Consider the following 25,701-nt stretch of genomic DNA (forward strand, 5'->3'; position numbering starts at 1 on the left):
AGAGAGAGAGAAAGAATATTAGGAGTTTGAGATTTGGTTTGTCACATAAAACAGTCAAACTTGTACTGATGTACCATGGAGAGCATTCTGACTGGTTGCATCACCGTCTGGTATGGAGGGGTCACTGCACAGGAATGCAGCAAGCTGCAGAAAGTTATATAATTAGTCAGCTCCATCATGGATACCAGTCTCCATAGTATCCAAGATATCATCAAGGAAAAGTACCTCAGAAAGGCAGCATCTGTCTTTAAGGACCCCACCACCCAGGACGTGCCCTCTTCTCACTGCTACCAATCTTCCCCTCTGTGATCAGATTTCTAAGTGGACATTGAACCCTGAACACTAACTCACCATCTTTTTTTAAATTTGTTTTTGCACCACTGATTTTATCTATTTAATATACATGTATGTTTTCTCTAATTGTTTTATCCTATATTAATAAGAATATAAGAAATAGGAGCAGAGTATATTTGGCCTGTCGAGTTTGCTCTGCCATTCAATAATATCTTGGCTGATCTGGCCGTGGGCTTACCTCCACCTACCTGCCTTTTCCCCAAAACCCTCAATTCCCCTACTACACAAACATCTATCCAAACTTGTCTTAAATATATTTACTGAGATAGCCTCCACTGCTTCATGGGGCAGAGAATTCCACACACCACTCTCTGGGAAAAGTAGTTCCTCTTCATTTCTGTCCTCAATCTACTCCCCTGAATCTTGAGGCTATTATGTCCCCTAGATCTAGTCTCACCTACCAGTGGAAACAACTTTTCTGCCTCTATCTTATTTATCCCTTTCATAATCTGTTTCTATAAAATCTCTCATTCTTCTGAATTCCAGTGAGTACAGTCCCAGGCAATTCAATCTCTTCTCATAGTCTAACCCCTCATCTCTGGAAACAACCTGGTGAACCTACTCTGTACCACCTCCAAAGCCAGGATATCCTTCCTCAAGTAAGGAGATCAGAACTGCATTCAGTACTCCAGGTGTGGCCTTACCAGTGTCCTGTACAGTTGCAACATAACCTCCCTGCTCTTAAATTCAATCAATCTAGCAACGAAGGCCAACATTCTATTTGCCTTTTTGATAGCCTGCTAAACCTACAAACCAACCCTTTGTGATTAATGCAGTGCACTCCCAAGTCCCTCTGCACAGCATCATGCTGCAAAATTTTACCATTTAAATACTTTGCTTTTTCATTTTTCCTTCCAAGTGGATGACCTTGCATTTACCAATATTGTATTCCATCTGCCAGACCCTCGCCCACTCGCTTAACCTATCTATACCTCTCTGCAGACTATCCGCATCTTCTGCACAATTTGCTTTTCCACTCAATTTAGTATCATCAGGAAACTTAGATACACTACACTTGGGCCCCTCTTCCAGATCGTTAACGTCATGAATAGTTACCCAGCATCGACCCCTGCAGCACACCGCTCACCACTGATTACACCCATGTATCCCAACTCAACTTTCTATTAGTTAACCAATCCTCTATCCATGCTCTATATACCTTTATATTTATGGTTGTCTTTTACGCAACACCTTATTGAATGCCCTCTGGAAATCCAAGTAAATAACATCTATCTGTTCTCCTCTATCTGCTGTGCTTGTTATATCCTCAAAGAACTCCAGTAAGTTTGTCAAACAGGACTTACCTTTGCTGAATCCATGCTGCATCTGCCTGATGGATTCATTTCTTTCCAGATGCCATGCTATTTCTTCTTCAATGATCGCTTCAAGCATTTTCCCAACGCAGATGTTAAACTAACTGGCGCAGTTACCTGCCTTTTGCCTACATCCTTTTTGAACAGTGGCATAACATTTGCCATCTTCCAATCTGCTGGGACCTGCCCAAAATCCAGGTAAATTATCACCAAAGCCTCAACTATAACTTCTGCCATTTTTTCCAGTACCCTGAAATACATTCCATCAGGACCAGGGGACTTATCCATCTTCAGGCCCACAAGTTTGCTCAGCATTTATCAAGTATTGCATTGTACTGCTGCCACAAAGTTAAATTTCATGACATATGCTGGTGATATTAAACCTGATTCTGATCACTGTAGCCTGAAACTCTAACCATAATGCTGTTTAAACATCTAAAGCTTGAAGACATTCTTAAATTCATACAGAACTCCTTAATTAATTTCCCAGCAGGATGCAGCTGGCTCTTCGCATTCCTTTTAAATGGAGTTCATCTACTACTTAGATGCATGTGATTGGACACCACTAAGAACTGAAGATATTTCAGAGAAGCTGTGCGAAGCAGGCCAATGTATTTGAGTAATGCTGAAAATGTTAACAACAGAAATTTTTATGCAAACATATACAAATTAACAGGTAATGGCCCTACTTTTCACCAGCAGGACTGAAGAATGAAGACCTGCATTCAATAGTCACTGTTGGGTACACCTGCTCGTTAATGTAAAATCTGATCAGCCAATTATATTGCAGCAACTCAATGCATAAAAGCATACAGACATGGTTAGGAGGTTCAGTTATTCAGATCAAACATCAGAAAGGGGAAGAAATGTGGCCTACATGACTTTGACCACGGAATGATTGTTGATGCCGAATGAGGTGGTTTGAGAATCCCAGAAACTGCTGACTTCTTGGGGTTTCTATGCACAAATCTTTAGTTTACACAGAATGGTGCAATAAATAAAAGTCAACCAGTGAGTGGCCACTCTATGGGTGAAAATGCCTTGTTAATGAATGAAAGAGGTAGAGAAAAATTGCTAGACTGACTCAAGCTGACAGTAACTCAAATAATCACGTTACAACAGCAGTGTGTAGAAGAGCATCTCTAAATGCACACTATGTCCAACTAGTGGGTGGGCTACAGCAGCACTCAGGTACCTAATAAAGTGGCCACTGAGTGTAGCTCTGATTTGTCCTCTGACAGTGAGATACAATCAATCAATACAAGGAAAACCCAAGTAGTCTTAAATGTTTAAAAAGCCAAAGATCACGAGCAATGGGAAAAACTCTCCCTGAAAATGTAGCTTGATGGTGGAAGCAAACAAAAAAACTGAAGCAACCTATAAAATATCTTTGCACTGCATGCTGTTCGCAAAAACCTTTATTGCAAATTTCCTAACGAGAGTATCAATTTTCAACAATTTATAAGTTTCCCCATTACAAAACAGTAGATTAAGATGGTTTGTTCATTCCAGCAGTAACAGGATTATACACAAAATGTTTGTGGTCCATGGCAAGCAAATGCATACTTATCAGAACAAGCTCTTTCAAATTGAACAATCTTTTCTGTAGGTAAAGCCCTGTGTTACTAACGATGTGCATGCCAATTGTACGGCTAGTATTATAGATTCTGCTACGTACCAACAGCTTAGCTGTAGCCAGCAGGAAGATAAAAAGTTGGCCACTGAAACTACCAGCATCACTCCTCTTCACTTACATTACTTGTGCATTATATTATTACCATCAGACAAGATTTGGTGTCAGTTTTTAAGATCTGATAGCATTGGACCTGTACTAGTTTACAACTCCTTCCCCCACCCCCCCACACACCTTGGGATGTCACTGGCAAAAAAACCAAATCCAACCAATGGATGTTGGCACAGTAATGGTTTCCTGCAGCTTCACCACTCTCTCATTGGCATACTCTAACCAAGCACGGTTAAGTTACGAGGGAAATGTCTAAGATTCTCCTCTAGTTCTCAGGATACAAAACTATATCGAAATGAACTTGCCACTAATCTTTCTATTGTGTAATCTGTCAGTTACCAATTTAGATGGGGAACAAAAAGAGTAAAAATTTAAAAAATCTTAAATGTAATCTTACAGCATTGGTGGCATACTTGGCCCAGAACCATTACAGGGTAAAAATAATAATAAAAAACCTAAAGAATTCTTTTTTTTTCCATGTACAACTTAACTGAATTTTATTTGGTTATAAACCATCTGCTACCCGATGCGGGAATTCTGACATTAAGTCTCATTCACAAAACAAATTTTTTTTTTTTTTTTTTTAAAGTCAGTCATACACTGTAAAGCATGTTATGGTCACCAATTTTCAGGAATTAAAGCAATAGATTTAAATTATCCTCTCAGAAGACTGTAAATAGATAAGGCAGTAGTTAACACTCCAAAAATTTTCACCGAGGAATACATTAGCACATTAATGGTGGTTGATGACTGAGGAATGACTTTCTCTGAAGGTACTGTGTCTTCATAACCAATTTGGGACCACAGGGCAAGAGTCCGGTAAAGGGCTCACCTGTGTCCAAACCCAGTTCATTACAGTCTGCTGTAAAAAAAAGGAAAGGGAAAACAAGGACCAGGATTAATTAATTTGCTTCAGTTTTTTCACTGGTCCCTTCCTTCTTCTCACGTTCTTCCTCTTTGGTAGATTCTTTGTTATCCTCCTTAACGGACAATTCTTCTAGCTTTTCAGCAACTTTATCTGCACTTTCATTGTTACCTAATAAGAAACAATGAAAATTGGTTGCTCAAAGTTCAAAGTAAAAGTACAGATACATCACCATATACGACCCAGAGATTAATTTTTCTTGTGGGCATTCAGTAAATACAAATAAACACAGAGAATCAATGGTTCAAGAGCCTGATGGTTGAGGGGTAATAACTGGTGGATACAGTAAGATTACTAAACAGAAAGTATGTGCCTCTGCATAACTAGACAGCACAAAAGCAGAGAGGAAGGCCAATGGTTACCTTGTTTGCTCACAGATGAACTACCTTTCAAAAGTCATTCACAGGCTGTGAAGCATTTATGGATATCACAACTACAGGAACAATGTAATTTCGATAGAGCAACAAATACAAAATGCTGGAGGATCTCAGGTCAGGCAGCAACTATGGAAATGAATAAGCAGTCGATGTTTTGAGCTGAAATCCTTCATTAGGACTGGAAAGGAAGAAGGCAGGAGTCAGAATAAGATGGGGGGGTAGGGGAAGGGAGAGAAACACTAGAGGGAGGTGATGAGCATATGAAAAGAGAAGGATTAAGAGGGGAGCCAGTACAGGGAATGGGGGGGGGGGGGGGGGAGAGACAATAAATCACTGGAAGTTAGAGAAATTGATGTTCATGCTGCCAGGTTGGAGGCTACCCAGACAAAATGAGTCGTTGGGCAAACTGATGCAGGGTTTCAGTCCACAGCATCAACTGTTTATTCCTTTCCATAGATGCTGCCTGACCTACCGAGTTCCTCCAGCATTTGCAGACTTTCTCAGGTTTGTTGATAATCTTCAACAAACTTGCGCATACCCATCTCCCAGATCCACTAGCTCCTTTATTCCAAACCCCTGAATACAGTAAGCAGTCACTGTTCTTTTGGCTACAGAAAAGCCTGGATTTTCTTAAAAAAGCACTAGTTCATTGTTTTCAATTTTAATTTACAAAACGGCTAAGTGTGAGTGGGTGCAGAAGAGGAAGAAAAATATCACTCCCCATGAGCACATAGGAAATTACAGATTATAAAATTGGCATAAGGATAAAGAGCTAGTGAAGTATGTCACTTAAAATGACCATTAAAAGTCTTTAAATTGCACTGTTTGAAACCTTGAAAGACTATCTTTATATCAATAAGGACAGAAGCCTGCAAATAGTCAAATTGGAATAATATCTGTGTATTTCAATTTTATCTTAGTAACAGTCTCAACACACTTTCAAAACCAGATTTACCTTTTAGATTACAATGCGCATTAACTTAAGTTCTAGAATGATAGAAGGTATGATTCAAAGTTAATTCATTTCTGATCAGACACGGAGAAGTGTGTGGCAGTTTTAAAGAGATGACCAGAAATTTTAGGACCATTTCTCTTTCCACAGATGCTGCCAATCTGCTGGGTATTGTTGGTTTTTATATTAGATTCCCATTTTCTGTTTTCTTTTGCTCCCCACTTCCCAGACAGATCATTCCAAGATTATGAAATTTACAACAAATACAACACGATAAAGGACCTTGGAATCTTGTCCAACCATACATTCACGCTTATAAATGTTATAAATCACAACTTCAAAACAAATTAATAAGATTAAACATTTGATTTTGTGAAAGTTCAATTTAAATGAAAACTGTCAACACTTTTAATAAATCTTTAAGTTCTCAATGCATAATTTATGGCTAATAAATATATTGCACATGTTGCAATTAAAAAGGTGTATTACCCTTTAGTTTCATCTTCTCTTTGCATTCTTCAAACTTTGCCTTAAACTTCTGCGCATCTAATAAATGAAAAAAGAAATCTACAGTGCGAAGCTTTTGTTTAAAGCAATAAACTTTTGAAATATATTAAGTAGGTAACATATACAGTATAAAGATTAACAATGTACTGCAGGAGTCTCACTACCGAGTAGCACTTCCTGGAAACTCACCAACACCCAAGTAAGAATTTTTAAAGCACCACTGATTTGCTGAATTCAGAAAGTTTCCCGTCAATTCAAAAATCTTGATGGTGTTAACTTCCTTCTCCAAGAAAAGATGTGCTAACACTGGAGAGGATTCAAAGGAGGTTCATGAAAGTGATTCAGGGATTGAAAGACTTGTCTTTTGAGAAGTGTTTGGTGGCTCTGGGCCTCTTCTCACTGGAATTCAGAAGAATGATGGGTGACCTCAATGAAACCTATAATATTGAAAGGCCTCGATAGAGTGGGTGTGGAGATGTTTCCTACAGTGAGGGGGTTTAAGACCAGAGAGAGGACACAGCCTCAATAGAAGGGCATCCATTTAGAATAGAAATGAAGAAGAACTTCTTTAGCCAGAGGGCAGTGAATCTGTGGAATTCATTGCTATAAGCAGATGTGGATAGGCCATTGGGTATAATTTAAGGCAGACGCAAACAGACCCTTGAATAGTCAGGGCATGAAGGGACACGGGGAGAAGGCAGGAGACTGGGGCTGAGGGGGAAAATGGATCAGCCATGATGAAATGGCAGAGCAGACTCGATGGGCCTAATTCTGCTCTTGTATCTTGTGATTAACTATTTTCCTAAGAAAGTTACTCAGATCAAAGACCAACTGCTTGAACTTCAAAGTCTGCAGCTTTCTCTGTTTCCACTGTTTACCATCAGCTCAGTGAAATCTCATTTTAAATTTCTTTATATTTACAATGTGATGATTAGTTAATAAACAGTGTTTCTGCCCAAGATTGAGCATATAACACAAGTCAAGCTTTGTTGACATCTATAGATTGACATGCTGCTTAAAATGGTATAGGTAACAATGACACTTACTTTGCATTGTTATTGTTTTACCTTATTCCAGCTGAAAATACTGTTAATAATTTGATCTGCATAAACGGTATGCAACACTATTTTGCTATTATGGGGTATTTTGGATGGGGGCAGCCTGCAGATATGAACCGAGCTGAACTGAATATGCATGGACTCTTGATTTTGTGTTATTTGCTCAATTTTTGTTGCTGTTTGCGCAATGTGTTCTTTTTGCGCATGGGATTTAATTATTTTCTCTGAAGGGTTTTGTTTCGTGGTTGTCTGTAGGGAAGACACACTCTGGGTTGTGCATGGCATACAGACTGATCCTTTGACAAGCTTTTCACTGTACCTTTGTACACGTGACAATAATAAACCAATATGAACATCACTTAACACAATATGACATAGCAGAATTAGGCCATCTGGCCCATCAAATCTGTTCTGCCATTCAATCATGCCTGATAATTTTTGTCCCTCCTCAGCTGTCTCCCCAAGAACCCATCAAGCTGTCTTAAATATACTCAACGACCTGGCCTCCACAGCCACCTGTGGTAATAAATTCCACAAATTCACCACACTCTGGCTAAAAGAAGTTTCTCAGCACCTGTTTTAAATGGATGCCCCTCTATCCTGAGACTGTGCCCTCTTGTCCTAGACACCCTCATCGGAATAATCCTTCCACATCTTCTCTGTCAAGGCCTTTCAACATTCAAAAGGTTTCAGTGAGAAACTCCTCACTCTTCTAAATTCCAGTGGGTATAGACTGAGAGCCATCAAATGTTCCTCGTATGATAACCCTTTCGTTCCTGGAGCCATCCTTGTGAACCTTCTCTGAACTCTCTCCAATGGCAGCACATCTTTTCTTAGATGAGGAGCCCAAAACCATTCACAATACTCAAGGTGAGGCCTCACCAGTACCTTATAAAGCCTTAGCATCACACTCCTGCCCTTGTACTCTAGACCTCTTGAAATTAATGCTAACATTGCATTTGCCTTCCTCACCACCGACTCAATCTGCAAGTTAACCTTTAAGGTGTTCTGCACGATGACTCCCAAGTCCCTCTGCATCCCAGATTTTTGGAGATTCCCCCATTGAGAAACTAGTAGAAATAATTTATTTCTACTACCGAAGTGCATGACTATGCATTTTCCAACATCCTATTTCATTTGCTATTCTCCTAATCTGGTTGACTCCTTCTGCAACATACCTGCCCTTCCACCAATCTTTGTATCATCTGTAAACTTGGCAACAAAGCCATCTATTCCATCATAAAGAAGTGGTCCCAACACTGACCTCTGTGGAACACCACTAGTCACTGGCAGCCAACCAGAAAAGGATCCTTTTATTCCCACTCACTGTCTCCTACTAATCAGCCAATGCTCTAACTATGCCAGCAACTTTCCTGTAATGCCATGGGCTCTTAACTTGGTAAGCAGTCTCTCATGTGTGGCAACTTGTCAAAGGTCTCCTGAAAGTCCAAATATACAACATCCACTGCATCCCCTTTATCCATCCTACCTGTAATCTCCTCTCAAGCAAGGTTTTCCCTTAAGGAAACCATGCTGGCTTTGTCCTATATTGTTCCATATACAAGTATCCTGCCTTGGTCTCCCAAGTCCCTTTGCACCTCAGATCATCACCAATTTGATTTTTTAAAGCTTCATAATTATTAACCAAACTTAGCAACAGAATGTAAACTCAAAACTCTGTGGACTATTTGTCCAGAACTCTAAGTTACTAGCCCAGTAAGGGAAATGCTGCACCACCATTGGTGCAGTATAGCGGTGTGCAGGACTGGTCGTATTTTCTTGCTTGAATGTGTGCAGGAGGGATGAGAAAGGGGGTTGTTTTCATTTTATTTTGTATTTGTTGTCATTGCCACCTCTGTTGTTCTATGGAACATTGTGGGTGTGCTATGTTGAAGCCATAATATGTGGTAACACTTGTGGGCTCTCTGTCCCCAGCACATTCTCTCTGTTTGCACGGGGGGGGGGGGGGGGGGGGGAGAGAAGAAAGGCATGGTGGCATAGCAGTTAATGCGGTGCTTTACAATGCCAATGATTAGGGGTCAATTCCCACTGCCATCTTTGAGGAATTTCTATATTCGCCGAGTGGCAGGGTAGAAATGCATCTCTACCAAAGGAGGTATAAGGTGCTTCTTCCCTCCCCTAACCTACAAGTCACCCTTGGGCAAAGTGTAGCACCTGGTTAGCCACCCTCCCCACCCCCACCTTCCTGGATCAGGGTCATGTGAAGCCATGGAGCAGGTGCTGGATGGTCGTATGAGCAGCTGGTGCATAGCACAAGTCCTGCTTATGCGACCACAGACGCCAAATAATCTCTTAAGAATACTGATAATGGCTGGGTAATTATCAATAAATATTGATAATACCCATCTTGCAAATACACTGCCCAGAAGGCGGCAATGGCAAACCACTTCAGTTAAAAAATTTGCCAAGAACAATCATGGTCATGGACCACGTTCACCCACCTGATACGACAAAGCACATAATGATGGTGATATTTGTCCTGAGACCACATGGGCTTTCTCTGTGTGCTGCAGTTTCCTCCCACATTCCAAATACAGATGGGTTACTAAGTAGTGGGCATGTTACGTTAGTGCCGGAAGCATGGCGACTTTGCAAGTTGTCCCCAGCATAGAATCAGACCATTTTTGGTTGTTGACACAAAGATGTCTATCACGGCATGTTTTGATGCATGTGTGATAAATAAAACCGAATCTACATTGTTGATTAACAGTTGTGTTACAGGTTTAAAATTCATGGAGACAGTAAAATCTAATACTTACTTTCCTTATTCAAGAATCGGATTGCCAGAAGCTCAGGTTTGGGTTCTTCATCTGCAAAGTCAGCGGGAGCATTCCACACCCATGCCCGGTCACTACCAACATTAGGCCTTAGCTCCATGGAAGGTGTAACTAGGAATAAAAATCAATGAAAATACATTAGAACAACTTGCTTGTCTCACACACACAAAAAGAAAACCTCATTTGGCAGTTATCTTATCACGGGCAACAAATGGGGATCAACCAACTAAAGGGTCTACACCGAGATGAAGATGTACCAGAATTGTGTTCTGTCCACACTCTTGTATGGGTCAGAATGCTGGCGCATGATACAGAATGACCTTGCCAAGCTATTGTCATTCCATACTATGAGCCTCCAAAAAATCCTCTGTAATTTTCTGGCCAAGGAAAATCTCCAACAACGCCCTACTCCTTCAGTGTCATCAAGAGGACACATCACAATCATCATTAGGAAACTGTGGAGATGGACTGGGCATGTGACGAGAAGAGAGGCCAACTCAATCAACAAGAAAGCACTTCATTGGACTCCTGAAGGGCAGATGAATCGTGGGAGACAAAAGACAACTTGGCGCCATACTGTACAGGCTGTAATGAGGACCCTGAACCACACCTGGGCACAATAGAGAAGATGCCCAAGGAGAGAGAGAGAGATGGAGGACCTTCACTGTTGCCTGAAGCGCCAACAGCGTAACTGGCAGCCACTACTTGAACCAGCTGAACAATTTTTTTTTGCTGTAAATGTTAAAAATAAATAAAAAATAAGTCATGCCAGAGCAACAGACTTCATTTTAGTCCAAAGGAGAATTCCTCAATTTTAGACAGCAAAGTGCAAAGAGGTAAATAACCCACTTTTAAATAACGGCTTCTCAATTCGAGCCAGTGCTTTGTTCCACCAGAGATCTTATTGCCCCAATTGCGTGCGCCATTTTAAAATGTATCAATGGGGAAAACTTTGCAGATGTTCAACTGTTAAATCCAGCATAATTTAAAATAATCTCACAACACGCTGGAGGAACTCAGCGGGTCAGGCAGCATCCGTGGAAACGATCAGTCAATGTTTCGGGCCCGAACCCTTCGTCAGGACTGAAGAGGGAAGGGGCAGAGGCCCTATAAAGGTGGGGGGAGGGTGGGAAGGAGAAGGCTGGTGTGTTCCGGGTGAAAAACCAGTAAGGGAAAAGATAAAGGGGTGGAGGAGGGAAAGCAGGGATGTGATAGGCAGGAAAGGTGAAGAAGGAATAGTTGAACCTACCAGCCTTCTCCTTCCTACCCTCCCCCCCCCCCACCTTCTTTATAGGGCCTCTGCCCCTTCCCTCTTCAGTCCTGACAAAGGTTTCAGGCCCGAAACATTGACTGATCGTTTCCACGGATGCTGCCCCACCTGCTGAGCTCCTCCAGCGTGTTGTGAGTGTTGCTTTGACCCCAGCACCTGCAGAGTATTTTGTGTTTAAAATAATCTGGTTTTCATTTGAGTCATGCATGCTTTCAAGTGCAATCAGAAGGCAATAGGAAACTGCATAAATCTGGCTAAGTGTTGACCTTGTCAATACACCACACCATATCAATTTGCACTGCAACTTTGTGGGATCCATGGACGTGATTAATACTATCTAAGTAAAACCAACAACAAGAGAAGTAACTCTTCTTCAAGAGCGAAAGTAAACAGCACCTCAAATTCACAACACGCACAAGATACGAGTGCCTCACAGGGTTAATCAAATCATTGAACAAATATTTGCAAGGATGAAATACTAGCATAGGAAGAAATCAAAATTTCCAAGAAAAATTTAAATGATTTACAACTGCTAAAGGCAAAACACATGAAATTTGTGTAACGTACGATAATGGTTTGCACAGATTTTGAGAGTTTTATCTCTTCTCATCAGGAGGCGTATTGTTCCCCTTTCCTTGTGCTTCAGCAACTTCACATCCCCAGTTCCTCGTTCTTTCCATTCAGGGGGGTCATTCTCAGAGGCATATCTAAAGAGTTTTGCACGCCTGGTGAAATAAAAACAAAATTAGGACATTTTAAATCCTGCTTCCAGCTTTTTCAAACATTTAGCAGTCACATCTACTTCATGAAAGACATTGTTAGGGCATATTCAGGAGTTATGCAACATAGCGTGAATGCAGCTCAGTGACAGCAGTGATTAACACTCACTTTGGGTGTGTTGGTGTGAAGATGTTTGAAATTATGTGCAATTCAAAGGAAGCATTATGAATGCATTGTAACTTTGAAATTGTCCCGTTCTTAACATTGTTCTTTAACATAAAATGTGATGTAATATTGCATCAGCAGGCCTGCTTGTTGTGCAGAATAAAGACCTTTGTATCAATCACCAGCTTCAGTGTCCCCTGGTGACTTCAGTCACAACAACGCAAGTAAAACATCAGCAAATTGCCCCCCCAGATCGACTGCAATTTGGTAAAAGTGTTCAGTGCAATGAGTCTGATGGGCTCCTAACAAACAAGAACAGAAAATTCCCAAGGAAATGTATGTTTGGTGGATGCCAAGACAAAAGGGAGAGAGTCTTGGTCAGTTCAACATAGCTGACTTGAATACTTGGAAAGCAAGGCATTTGAATTTCTTGGTTTCACAATATTTCCATTTTGATACAGAATATTTGAAGGCAATTAAAGATAAAACTTGGATAGCTTGCCCAGAAGTCTTACAGTTTAAAACCCAAATATCTAAATACAGCTATTTTAATCTTTAAATGATTAGGCGTTATTGCCCATAACTCCTCATCAGATAGCTGTGGATTTAAGCAGCACTTTAGAAAAATCTGTACTGAAACAATACAGAAGCTCACTACCTAAATAAGATCAATTACCCTGTCAGGTCCATGAGTTGCAGGGAAATATTTGACCATGAGGAAGGTTGATCCCTGGTGGCACAGACACAACAGATTCAGCAGATGCCGGAAATCATGAGCAACACATAAAATGCAAAACGGTGGAGCTCAGCAAGCCAGGCAGCATCTAGAGAGGGAATACAGTCCATGTGACCCGTCATCAGGACTGGAAAGGAAGGGGGAAGAAGCCAAAATAATAAGGTGGGGAATCTGAAGTAAGAAGTTGGGAGGGAATATAGTACTGTGTAAAAGCTTTGGGCACATTGTGACCACCCCTTGCATTTAAAACCGCATCAATTCTTTTCAGTAAAGTGTTGTGCAGTTTTTTAAGAAAACTGGCTGGTAGGCTGTTCCAAGCATCCTGGAGAACCAGCCACAGTTCTTCTGCAGAATTTGGCAGTCTTGCTTGCTTCTGCCTCTCCAGGTAATCCCAGACAGCTTTAATGATGTTGAGATCAGGGCTCTGGAGACCACACTATGCAGAACTCCTAGTTCTTCCTTTCGCTGAAGATAATTCTTTATGACATTGGCCATGTGTTGAGGGTCATTGTCCTGCTGCAGAATGAAGATAGGACCGTCAGACACCTCCCTGATGGCAATGCTTGTATTTCTCAGCAATTACGATTCCATTAATTTTGACCAGATCAACTCCTTATGTAGAAATGCAGCTCTCAACCTACAGGGAACCTCTGCTGTGCTTCACTGTTGGCTGCAGACTCATTTATGTTGCACCCTCCAGCTCTTCTACAGACCAACTGCCTCCTGTTTGAGGCAAAAATTCTAACTCATCAGTCCAGAGCACTTGCTGCCACTGTTCAGCACCCCAGTCTGTGTTTTGTGCATAGGCAAGTCTCTTGGCTTTGTTTCCACTTGAGGAATAGCTTTTTGCAGCAACTCTTCCATGAAGATGACTTCTGACAAGATTTCTCCGGATTGAGCAGTGAATTTGGCTTCCACCGGTTTCTGTGAGTTTAGAGCTGACAGTAGTGCTGGACTTCTTCCTTTAGAAGGGACACCAGTTTGGTGCCTCTCTTGTCTTGAACTCAGTTTCGGTGGCCAACCATTGCACTTCTGGTCCTCAAACTTGCCTGTTTCTTTGTGCTTCTGAGCTTGGGCAGCATATCTTGAAACTCCTATCTGCTGAATTATTTCTGCTTGGGAGTGACCTTGCTGATGCAGGATGACCACCTCGTGTCTTGTTGCTGTGTTCACTCTTGTCATGGTGTAAGAATCCATCATTTGAAGGTTAAACTATCACATCTGGCTCACCTTCACCTTTTAGTTTTATTGTCCTTTGCTCAGTTTGTTTCCTGCTACACCTGCTTCTGCTTCAGTTAACCAGTTTAGTTCATTCAACCTGTTATGTCATTGGTCATTAGCATCCTGCTTGTTATCTTTGTTTAATCATGCAGTAGGCTACATATCTACAAAGTAATCAAGTTTTTATTTGAAAAGTGGTTATGACTTAATGTTATTCTAAATACAAACATTTCTCTGTAATATATAATTTTTTGGGGAAAATTAATGTTTGGGAATTAAAAATTGACTCCTTTCTGTTGACACTAATGCATTAGACAAAAATAAACACACAAAGCAAAATTTATGTAAGAAAAGGGAGGGATCCAATAGGATTCCATAGTGGACTATGGAAGGAAGGGAAAGAGGAAGAGAACCAGAGGGAGGTGAAGAAACAATCAGAAGTCAGAGAAATGCCATAAGATTGGAGACTACCCAGACAGAATGAGATGTTACTCACCCAACCTGTGTTTGGCCTCATCATGACAGTAAAAGAGGCCATGGATAGACATGTCAGAATGGGAATGGGAAGTTGAATTGAAATGGGTAGTCACCTGGAGTTCCTGGCTTTTGTGGCAGACAGCTACGGTACTCAAAGTGGTCCCTCAATCTGCATCAGGTCTCGCTGACATAGAGGCCTCACGGGGAGCACCTGATATAACAGGTAACTGAGTGACTTGAAGGGGAAGTGTCACCTCACCTGGAAGGACTGCTTGGGTTGCTGAATGCTAGTGGAAGAGGTGGTATAGGGGCAACATAGCACTTGTCACAGGGCTAAGTGCCAGGAGGGAGATCAGTAGAAAGGGACGTGTGGACAAAGGAGTCACAGAGAGCAATCCCTATGGAAAGCAGAGTTTGAGGGGGTGGGGGAAATGGGCATAACTGTGGGATGCCGTTGGAGATGGTGGACTTTACACAGAATGACATGCTGGATATGGAAGCTCGTAGAATGGTAGGTAAAGACAAGGGGATTCCTATCCCTGTTATGAGGGCAGAGGCATGAGAAACAGATGTAGGCGAGGGCAGGTTCAATGGAGGTGGAAAGGGACTTATTTTTTTTAAAAGAATTATCACGGGTATCATCACTGATATTACTCAATAAACTAACAAAACACAAAAAGAAAATGATTACTGCTGTTCTTGGGAGAAAGTTGGACGTAGCTCTTTGCTGAACTTCCTAAATTACAACACCGACTTCCACTGGCTGTAAAGTACTTCGGAATTTTATTTATTTATTGAAATACAGCACAGAATAGGCCTTCTGGCCTTTCAAGCCACGCCACACAGCAATCCTCTGATTTAATCCAACTTAATCACAGGACAATTTACAATGATCAATCAATCTACTAACCGCTACATCTTTGGGAGGAAACCCACGCATTATGGGGAGAACATATAAACTCCTTACAGGCAGCAGTGGGAATTGAACCCGAGTTGCCAGTACTGTAAAGCTATCGTGCCGGTGCCCCTAAAAACTAGTCACACAAGATCAACTGTGGAAGATCAGGATTCTGAGCCTGAGAACTATCACACAAGTGTAAGTCCAGCTTGTTTCTCCCAGTTATACCAGCACCAAAACTATTAGTGGGCTGGAACAAACATGAACAAAACCACACATTCAGGAATGTTACTGTATATTTCAGAGGAAATGGGAACTTGAAAGCAAATTATTAACTGGATGTGTAGAGGAAAGTACCAGTTTATGACTGCAAAGGTCTGTGCTATTATATGGAAGTGTTTCTCCTGAAGAATCTCAATTGCCAACTGCATCAGACACAGTCCTTTATTTTTCTGGATAACCACTTGGAATAGGCAAATACTGTATAACCACTTGACAATACCACAGCAAACAAGACTGGTAACTACACTAATCAGAACTGCAAAAGATAATGGGAACATTGAAACTGAACAGGACCTTTTTGTCAAATTCATAGCAGTTCACGAATTGATATTAAGAGCACTTTCCCCACCAAAGTGATCATGACCTACACTTTTTGACTCAATCTCTTTCGTGCTTCAAAACAATAGCTCTCAGCTGCAAAGGAGACCTTTCATCCAGCAGACATTGAAAACAATTACTCAAAAATAGATTTGTATGACATTTGTACACAGGCCTTGATAAGAAATGAGTACTTAGAATCAGAGTACTTATAAATTTTAGTTACAGCATCCATTGTATCTACATAACCAGTCAGTACAATAATAATTTGTTGTTAGGTACTGCAACCCAGAGTCAGGTTTAATATTACTCACACACAATGTGAAATTTGTTAACTTTATGGCAGCAGCACAATGCAATACATAATAAATAAGAGAAAAAAACTGAATGACAGAAAACATACATCTGTTAAACTAAATAAGTAGTGTTCATGGGTTCAATCTCCATTTGGGAATCAGATGGCAGAGGGAGGAAGCTGTTCCTGAATCATTGAGTGTGTCTTCACACTTCTGTACCTTGTTCCCGATGGTAACAATGAGAAGAGGGCTTTTCCTGGGTGATGGGGGTCCTTGATGATGGACGCCTTCCTAAGGCACCACTCCTTGAAGGTGTCTTGGATACTGCAGATTCTAGCTGACTAACTTTACAAGTTTCTGCAACTTACTTCGATCTTGTGTAGAAGCCCCCCCTCCCAGTGTATTCAAATGTTCTGTCAAGAACATTACAGAATCGTTTACAAAAAGCTCAAGAAAACAGAAGCAGCATCAAATTATTCCACTTCTGAAGGAAGAGAAGCATTGTTTCATTAACATGACACATCATTGGAAATGTAAAGAGCCAAACTCAGGTTTAAGGCACAAGAATACACCCGTGGATCATTCAACAAATGCAAATAAAACGGTGCCTCAAAATAATTTGCGAAAAAAGTCTACAGGTGCTGAAAATCCAGAGCAACGCACAAAATGCTGGAGGAACTCAGCAGGGCAGACAGCATCTATAGAAAGGGGAGTAAATAGCCGGTGTTTGAAGCAGAGACCCTTCATCAGGACTCAGGTGATTTCCTATGTGACTGATACCATCTGTTCCCATATCTATTTTTTTTTAAAACTTTATATAATCACTAACTTTTGTGCCCCCAATAAATTTTGACCCTTCACATGTCTGATCACCCTTTACTGCAAAGTGACATCATTATCCTTCAACAGCTCCTATCAACACTCAAATGGCTCGAATGTTATCCAGTCAGCTGGAGAAGATTATAAAAAGCTATCCCTTCCTGCTCCATTACCGATGATTTACAATACTATCCTAAACCAATGACTCAGCATCATCCTAAATCATGCAACCCCAAATCTATCTGTATTCAACAAATCCAGAGATTCAATGGCGCCTGTGCTTATTCAAATTTAAAATTTCCTCCAATTAAATGTTAGGAAGACCAATGGCTACATCAGACCACCAGTCACCTTTGATCTCACCCCACCATAACAAAATCTGTCTCTATCCACAGATTTCATCCTCTTTCTCAGCCACTGCCCAAGACAGTTTGGAATCACATCATTCTTTGCAATTCTGAATGATGTTCTTTAAGCTCATAAACCACCTTCCTGAAGACAGCTGCTGACATTGGCTACCCAGTAACTCAACAGTCTCAACAATTTATACATCCTGAAGATCATCCAAAGCTCTTACCTGTATCCCAACCCCAACAACTCATTTACCCATCAGTCATATGTTCCTCCAAGAGGACCACAACCTTGTTGTACAATTTGGAGGCTTGTGTGCCTCAATGACCCTGAGAGCTATGTTGGCTCGAGTTAGGGCTTTATGCTTTGGCTCTTGGTAGGGTCACCCATGCCAAACAGGTCAAAGGGTAGAGGCCAGACTGAGAGGAGTCCACTGGTCCTTTACCTTCATTGCTAAATGCCAGCAGTGTAATGGACAGTTAATAAGTATGTTACATGTTAGCCAACATTGGTAAGATTCACCAGTCTTTACATTTAAAATTCACCAACTTACATGCATCCCTCACTCTGCAATGTCTAACCTACTATGATACCCACATACCTGCAGAACAGCGAAACTCACCTAGGAATATATGTTGTAGCATTACCTGTTCCTTACGTATTGTTAAGAAGCACTCACAACTGTACACAGGATGCAGTTAGGCAAGAACCCTCAGCAGGTCAGGCAGCATCCTTGGAAAAGAGTAAACAATAGATGCTTCAGGCCAAGACCCTTCTTCTTTTCTACAGATGCTGCACGAACTGCTGAGTTCCTCAAGCATTTTGTGTGTGCTACTTTGAATTTCCAGCACTGCAGATTTTCTCACATTTATGATACAATTAGACAATACATTAATGAGATGTGGTCTTAAATTATGACTAATCTCCAGCTAAAAAAATCAAAAAGTCAGTGAGTCCTCAAGAATTTTCCTTTACTCCTTTGCCTTAGCTCAGTGGCAACTTTCACTGAAAATCAAGTAGATTTTGGCTTAAAGCTATAATCCAATTTAGAGCCAAACAGCACACAGTTAATACACTCTACAGGTGAATGAACAATGCCAATGTTTGGTTGATCTATGAAGTGAGGTCCTCTCTACAAAGAGTAGGTTGCTCACCCAGGGCCTTGGCCATTATATTTACCACATTATTACCAAGTACTTTATTAACCATAATAATAAAACCACAGGCCTGTTTCCCTCTTTTGCACACTGCCCAGAACTGTACAAACGCTTAGGGACTTGGGCTGTATATCTGATTTCTTTTTGCTCGGTATTTTGTATGTGCTGTGTATGTTTTGCACCTTGGCCCCAGAGGAACACAGTTTTGTTCGGCTGTATTCATGCACGTTTGAATGATTAGAATTAAATTCAATTTGATTTTTAAAAAATCCTATTAAAACAAATTGATGAACCATTCTTCTCAGTTTTTGTGGGATCTTGCTATGTACACATTGGCCTGTAAGGTTTCAAAATAGAAACAGCAGTGATTACATTTTCAAAAAGTGGTTCAAGTATTTTAAGCTACCATTTTCGTACTGTCACAAACCAAAATTGTGATTCAAGATCAAACACTTGTCTGAGGAAAACAGGAAGGCACCTGGAAATCAAGACTAGAAGAAAAGTAGGGCACAAAAGAAGTGAATCTACCTTTCCAATGAAGTCCAGAAGTAGGCAAATTAAACCACCTACACAGCACAAGACACTATGCTACGAAAGCAAGAAACAGCTACCTGTACAAATCATATTGAGGTGGTTGCAGGCACAATATGCAAACTTACTGTTTTAGTTACTTACATCCTGAAAAGTTCTTCTTCATCTTCTTCCAATGTTTTCACCTCTTGCTCAGGGAGAGAGACTATTGGTTCAAAGTGGGGATCATGATTAGCATCTTCATTCACATTCTCTGTAGAAGCATCATGGTCACCTGCTTCCTGGAATAGATACAACGGATAACTGAAACAGGCCTTCTTTTCTGAACCGAAACTTAAAGACCCTTGTCATAAACAATAGAAAGTCTGCAGACGCTGGAAATCCAGAGCAACACACATAAAACACTGGAGGAACTCAGCAGGTCAGGCAGCATCTATGAAAAATAAACAGTGGAAAGTTTGGGCTGACACCCTTCTTCAGTCTTGTTCCATTTTTATTTTGCAACTCCAAGCATCTGCAGTTTTTAATTTTAATCATCTAATCCAATTTATTGTTATACAATGCATTAATAATCTGGTGTTGCCAGAAACATTTAACTCTACATTTACAGGACACTACCTTGTAATGATCCCAAGAATAACACACAAAAGTTGAAAATTCCAACCTTGCTATCTTGGAATTTTGATATCGGTTAAAACTGTAATGTGTAGGCAAGAACGCAAGACCCCTGCCAATTTACCACATTTTGAAAAACTGCAAGCACCAATTTCTCCCAATGTTGGAGTCATTATTAAAAAATGGTGTGGTCTGATTCTTTAATGTTTATTATTCCAAGTATTTATTGAATATTCCCACAAGAAAATTAATCTCAGGGTTGTATATGGTGACATACACGTACTTTGAACTTTATCTCATGTACATCCAAACATTCAGTGAAATATGCAGCTTTGTATCACAATCCAAGGATGTGCTAGAGGCAGCCAAGCGTTGCGATGCTTCCAGCACCAATATAGCATGCCCACAACCAACTCCAAGTCTCTGGAATGTGGGAGGAAAGTGGAGCACTCAGAGAAAACCCCCACAATCACGGGGAGAATGTACAAACCCCTTACAGACAGCAGTGGGTATTGAACCCTGATCTTCTACAGTTGATCTTACAGGACTAATTTTTATTTTCACTCATCACCGATCACTGGATTGCTGGTCTACCACCAGCTGTTTCACAGAACCTTTCCTTCTCTTTTTAAAATCCCAGCATGCTTTTCACTTTTTTTTGCTGTTTGCGCAATTTGTTCTTTGCTTTTGCGTGTTGGGTGTTTGATGTTTTCTTTGAACAGATTCCATGGTGTTTCTTTGTTTCACGGTTGTCTGTGGAAAGACAAATCTCAGGGCTGTACACTGCATACATACTTTTGACAATAAATGTAATTTGAATCAACAGCTACTTTTCTGATCACTTAGGAGCACAGCCAGGTATGCAAATATTTGTGTTTTATTTTCAAACATTATACCTGTGCAAATAAACAAAGACTAGTTAGCAATTATTAAATGTTACTCAAAATATATTTTATACATCAAACCAACATGCTAACATTGACTACCTCCAGAGCACGTACTAAAATAAAGTCTGCCCTCATTCCGAACTACTGATGGGATGACACTGCTACCAATTTAGGCAAGGATCGAGAACTTAAACACAATTAAAACATAGAAAAATTCTGGTGCACCTAGCAACCTATAAACGCACTGAAAAGGCCAAAATTTATAAACACCTTTTTGCTACTAGAAAGACTGTACAATAAAATATCATTTACAGGGGAAAGGAGGCTTAAATGGAGAATAGGTTGTGCCATATTCTCATTGTTAACATCAGGAAGGAGATACAGGAGCCTGAAGGCACACACTTAATGATTCTGCCCCTCTGCCACTCAATTTCTGATTTGAACCCCATGAACATTACCTCGCTACTTTTTTGTACTACTTATTTAATAGAGTGTAATTGTAATTTTTTTTATTATTATAGCACTGTACTGCCGCAAAGACAACAAATTTCATGACCTAGAGAATGTGAGGGGCAAGTTTTTTTTACTCAGAATCATGGATGAATGGAATGTGCTGCCTGGTATGGTGGTAGAAACAAAATACATTAGAAGCTTTTAAGAGGCAGGCACATGGATGTGAGGAAGATGGAGGGATACGGATATTGTGCGAATGGGGGAGGAATTAATGGGTGTTTTTGTTTTGTCTTTGAGCTGGTTCAGCACAACACTGTGAGCCAAAGGGCCTGTTCCTGTGCTATATTGTTCTGTATGTGCAGTCACTGTACGGAAAACCTTAAAGGTTAACAAGCAGTTTGAGTTTGAGTCCGTGGTGAGGAATACAAATGCAATGGATGTGATGCTGAGACTTTATAAAGCAGTGGTAAGGCCTCACCTTGAGTATCATATGCAGTTTTAAGCTCCTTATCAAAGGAAAGACATTGGAGAGGATTCAGAGGTTCACAAGGTTGATTCTGGGAATGAAAGGGTTAACATATGAAGACCATTTGATGGCCAATGGCACGTACTCACTGAAATTTAGGGGGGCATCTCAACCTTTTGAATGTGAAAGGCTTTGACAGAGTAGATGTGGAAAGGATGTTTCCCAACATGGGGGAAGGCTAGGACAAGAAGGTACAGTCTCAGGATAGAGGGGTGTCCATTTAAAACTGAAATGTGGAGAAATTTCTTTAGTCAGAGGGCGATGAAGTTGTGGAATTTGTTAATGCAGAGATTGATAGGCTCTTGATTGGCCACAGCATCAACGTTAAGGGGAGAAGGCTAGAGATTGGGGCTGAGGAGGGGGAGAAAGGATCAGTCATGATTGAATGGCAGAGCAGACTTGATGGGCCAAATGGCCTACTTCTACTCCTATGTCTTAAGGTCTATATGCCAGTGAACCTGATTCTGAAACTTAAAAACTGCCTATTTAAAAGGGGACCTTTATTTGAACAATCAAAGGTACATCAGTAGTAAAGAACACAAAAAGTGAAAGAAAAACCTTTGAACTTCCATATCTCATAACATTAATGAGGATATAGTTTTTCCTTCTCTGGATGGAATGAGGCAGAAAACTTTAGTTCCTTTCAGAAACATGTAACGGAAAGTTACATGTTTTAAAAAAAAAGAGGCAGGAATATATAAAGGGAGCAACAGGAAGTAATAGGCATGTACATCTTTGAATTTATGCCCCCATTCAATGAAGCAAGGCCGAGATTAGTTTATGCACACAGTTTTGTACCACCACCCTCAATATCTTTGGTTAAAAAAAATGCAAAATTCAAGAATGCTTAAAAAGAGTGATTTGAAAATTTCTCAGTATTATCTGGTAAAACCAACAGCTCCCTAAATTAAAACACTGATAGTAACTACATTAAAAAATTACATTTATTTATTAGCTCGTGAAAGAAATTTAACTGCCACAGATGACATAACGACTTTACGTATACACAAGTGATAAGTGCACTTATTTTAAAAAAGACCACCACATAAAAAGGCAGTGTGGTCTCATGGGAAGATTTGACATTTTTTTAATTTTCAAAGGCCCTCAAGTCGAGAGAAGCACATTTTTCTCTTAATACATACAGTAAACGTTACCTCATCAGGGCTATAAGACTAACTGGAGAGAAAGACCTTATAAATCACCTCTGTCGCATAGTATTCGACCCCCACTAATTTCATAAATACAGGGGGAAAAACTAAATGACTTTTTAAAAAAATAAAATGACACGACAAACTTAATTAATTGGCTTTTAAATGATTCACCTTCATTTAGGCCACCGGTGGACCAAACCAGGAATGGATTTTACTGCAGAGATTGGACGAGATTAAAGATTAAGAGCCTCAAGATATATAAATTTACAGGTATAGAAATATTTAAACTAACTAGAGTAAATTGTAATTGACTAAATACCAGTGTACTATTCATCTTAACCGTCGATACGAATAACGGAGGCCTCTCCAATAAATAAAACCGCAGCCCCAGCATAATCGTGACTTTGGTACACTTTAAAAAAAACGTTAAGATGTCAAGCGCATAAAAGAAATAACAACTTGGATCAAAAAAGGAGTCACTGAGCTTGAAGTGGTGAGGATACTTACTCTCTCATCTGCCATTTTAAGGGAGGATGGTGTGAGATTGTAGATGACAAACAACAAAAAGCTGCTCCGGCTCTTTTACTTTCGCGCTTGATTTTGCTCCCACTTCACCCCGGTCCAATATGGCCTCCCTAGCAACCGGAGGCTGGCCTCCAAAAATCACAAGCAAGGCATACTTAAAGCATCATAATCAAAACACATTCACATTTTTTTCTATTCAAAAAATCTGTTTTCTGTTTTTTTGCCAGCGGGAAATATAAAATACAAACGGTTTTTCTGAAGGCATTACCTCAATTTTTCAGGCATGGGACTGGTTAATCCCACAATCCTCCGCGGGGTTGCCTCTGTTAAATGGCGGCGGCCTCGACGGCGGATGGTGTTTAGAGAGTCACTTAAATTCTTGTCAGGTGTGAGTAGGTTCGATAGTGTGTCTTTTATGTTGTAAAGATTATGTTGTAAACGTTGTGCATTTATGTATTCTCACTCATAAGGTCCATATTGCATGGGAACAGACCAATGTTCCCGCGCCGATCAAGGTTCTAATCTCACCCATATGTCCTCATTTATTTGCCTCACATCTCTCTAACTCTCATCGTGAGAAGAATGTCGGTGGTTGTTTATTTTGAACTTCTTTTGTTACAGTCTGTGGAAGGAAATCGGGGACTCCGAGTCAGAATCAATACACGCAAAAATGCTGGAGGAACTCACCGGTTCAGACAGTCTCTAATAGAGGGAAGTGAACAGTCAGTTGACGTTTCAGTCTGAGACCCCTTGATTCCTAATTTTCTCGGCCTGAAAAAAATCAACTGCTCCATTTACCTCCACAGATGTTACCAGAGCCGCTGAGATCCTCCAGCATTTTGCATGCGTTCTTCCAGATTTCCCTCATTTGTACACTCTCCTGTCTTTATTTCTCCTCAGAATTCATGTCGCTTTTTAGTTTTTATCCTGTTTTTGTATTGCTGACCTTAACCACTCTTGCAATAATCTATGTTTTAATTACTGCATTTAAAGCTTGTAGTATCCATTTTTTATTTAAATAGATGTAATATGTCTCCGACTACAATACAGTATACAAATATTCCCAGGTGATTCCCCCCGTCTTATTCAACTGTAATTGCTACCTAATATTTCACCCAAATGTAATTGCAGATAAGAAACAGCTGGATACATTGTGTAATTGATTTACTAATGTCATGTACCTACCAAAAGATGCAGTAAAAATTGTTCTGGTGGATGCCATCCATACAGATCATCATCTCAGTTGTAAACTTTAGATTTTAATGCATAACAGTTTATTGATATGTATTGTTTTTGAAATGAAGTATACTTTTTAACTCTTGTGTAGTAGAGCATTGGATACTGAATTATTTTGTCATTTAAGTGGCAAGTTATTCAGAATTGGGTTTACTAACACCACCATATGCTGTATAATTATAGGGGAAAGAATACTTATTTTAACTAGTTAAATTAATTAAGACCAGCAAATTCAGAAATAAATAAGTAGCAAAGTAGTATTCATGGGTTCAATGTCCAGAAATCAGATAGCTGAGGGGGAAAAAGTTGTTCCTTAATCATTGAGTGTGTGCCTTCAGGCTTCTGTACCTCCTCCCTGATGATAGCAATGAGAAGAGGGCATGACCCAGGCGGTGGGGGTCCTTAATGATGAACGCTGCCTTTTTGAGGCACTATCCTTTAAAGATGTCCTGGATACTCTGGAGGCCAGTGCCTATGATGAAGCTGACTAATTTTACAACTCTCTGCAGTTTACTTCGATCCTGTGCTGAAGCCCCATCACCGCCCATACCAGGTAGTGATGTAGCCAGTGAGAATGCAGTTAGAATTAAACATGAATTTTAACATTTAGAAATAAAAACCTAATTTAATAAATTGATGAGAGCAAACATGAGAAAGTCTGATGAAGGGTGGGTCTTGGCCTGAAACGTCGATTGTTTACTCTTTTACTTAGATACTGCCTGGCATACTGAGTTCCTTCAGCACTTTGTGTTGTTTTGATAAAGTATGTAAAGAGTTAAAACTGTTAATATGCCAACCTTTCAGTTGCCTGATTGCTACGTATTTAATGCATTTTTTGTTTTATTTTGTATTAAATGTCTGTGGCATCTTCTAAAAGTGTAAAATTTGAAAGTGAATAACAGATGGAAGTTACAAAATTTTTGTGACTAACTGAAGGCCGACTATACTTCCAAATTTTTTTCCAAATTTGTAGGGATGGCACCACAGAGGTGGAAGATTAACTTACAGGATGTTCAACCTCTTTTATTGGTTGAAAAGC

General features: G+C 40.2%; 2 protein-coding genes across 2 annotated transcripts in view; one reads left to right on the top strand and one right to left on the bottom strand.

Moving 5' to 3' along the window:
* Positions 1-3,047: 3,047 nt before the first annotated feature.
* Positions 3,048-23,544, bottom strand: ranbp1 (RAN binding protein 1). Its single transcript, XM_072240847.1, has 6 exons — positions 23,409-23,544; positions 19,414-19,550; positions 11,866-12,023; positions 10,011-10,139; positions 6,155-6,211; positions 3,048-4,447 (listed from the first exon to the last, which is right to left on the bottom strand). Exons 1-6 carry the CDS (start codon positions 23,421-23,423, stop codon positions 4,314-4,316), a joined length of 630 nt encoding a protein of 209 aa, XP_072096948.1. The 5' UTR covers positions 23,424-23,544; the 3' UTR covers positions 3,048-4,313.
* Positions 23,545-23,750: 206 nt separating this feature from the next.
* trmt2a (tRNA methyltransferase 2 homolog A) overlaps positions 23,751-25,701 on the top strand; it is a 53,442-nt gene continuing 51,491 nt past the window's right edge. Inside the window, exon 1 of the mRNA XM_072240845.1 lies at positions 23,751-23,814. Coding sequence (XP_072096946.1) covers positions 23,779-23,814 — 36 coding nt within the window. The 5' untranslated portion in view covers positions 23,751-23,778. The remainder of the gene's footprint in view (positions 23,815-25,701) is intronic.

Source organism: Mobula birostris, chromosome 22 (genome assembly GCF_030028105.1).
Source record: "Mobula birostris isolate sMobBir1 chromosome 22, sMobBir1.hap1, whole genome shotgun sequence".
Taxonomy (NCBI): domain Eukaryota; kingdom Metazoa; phylum Chordata; class Chondrichthyes; order Myliobatiformes; family Myliobatidae; genus Mobula; species Mobula birostris.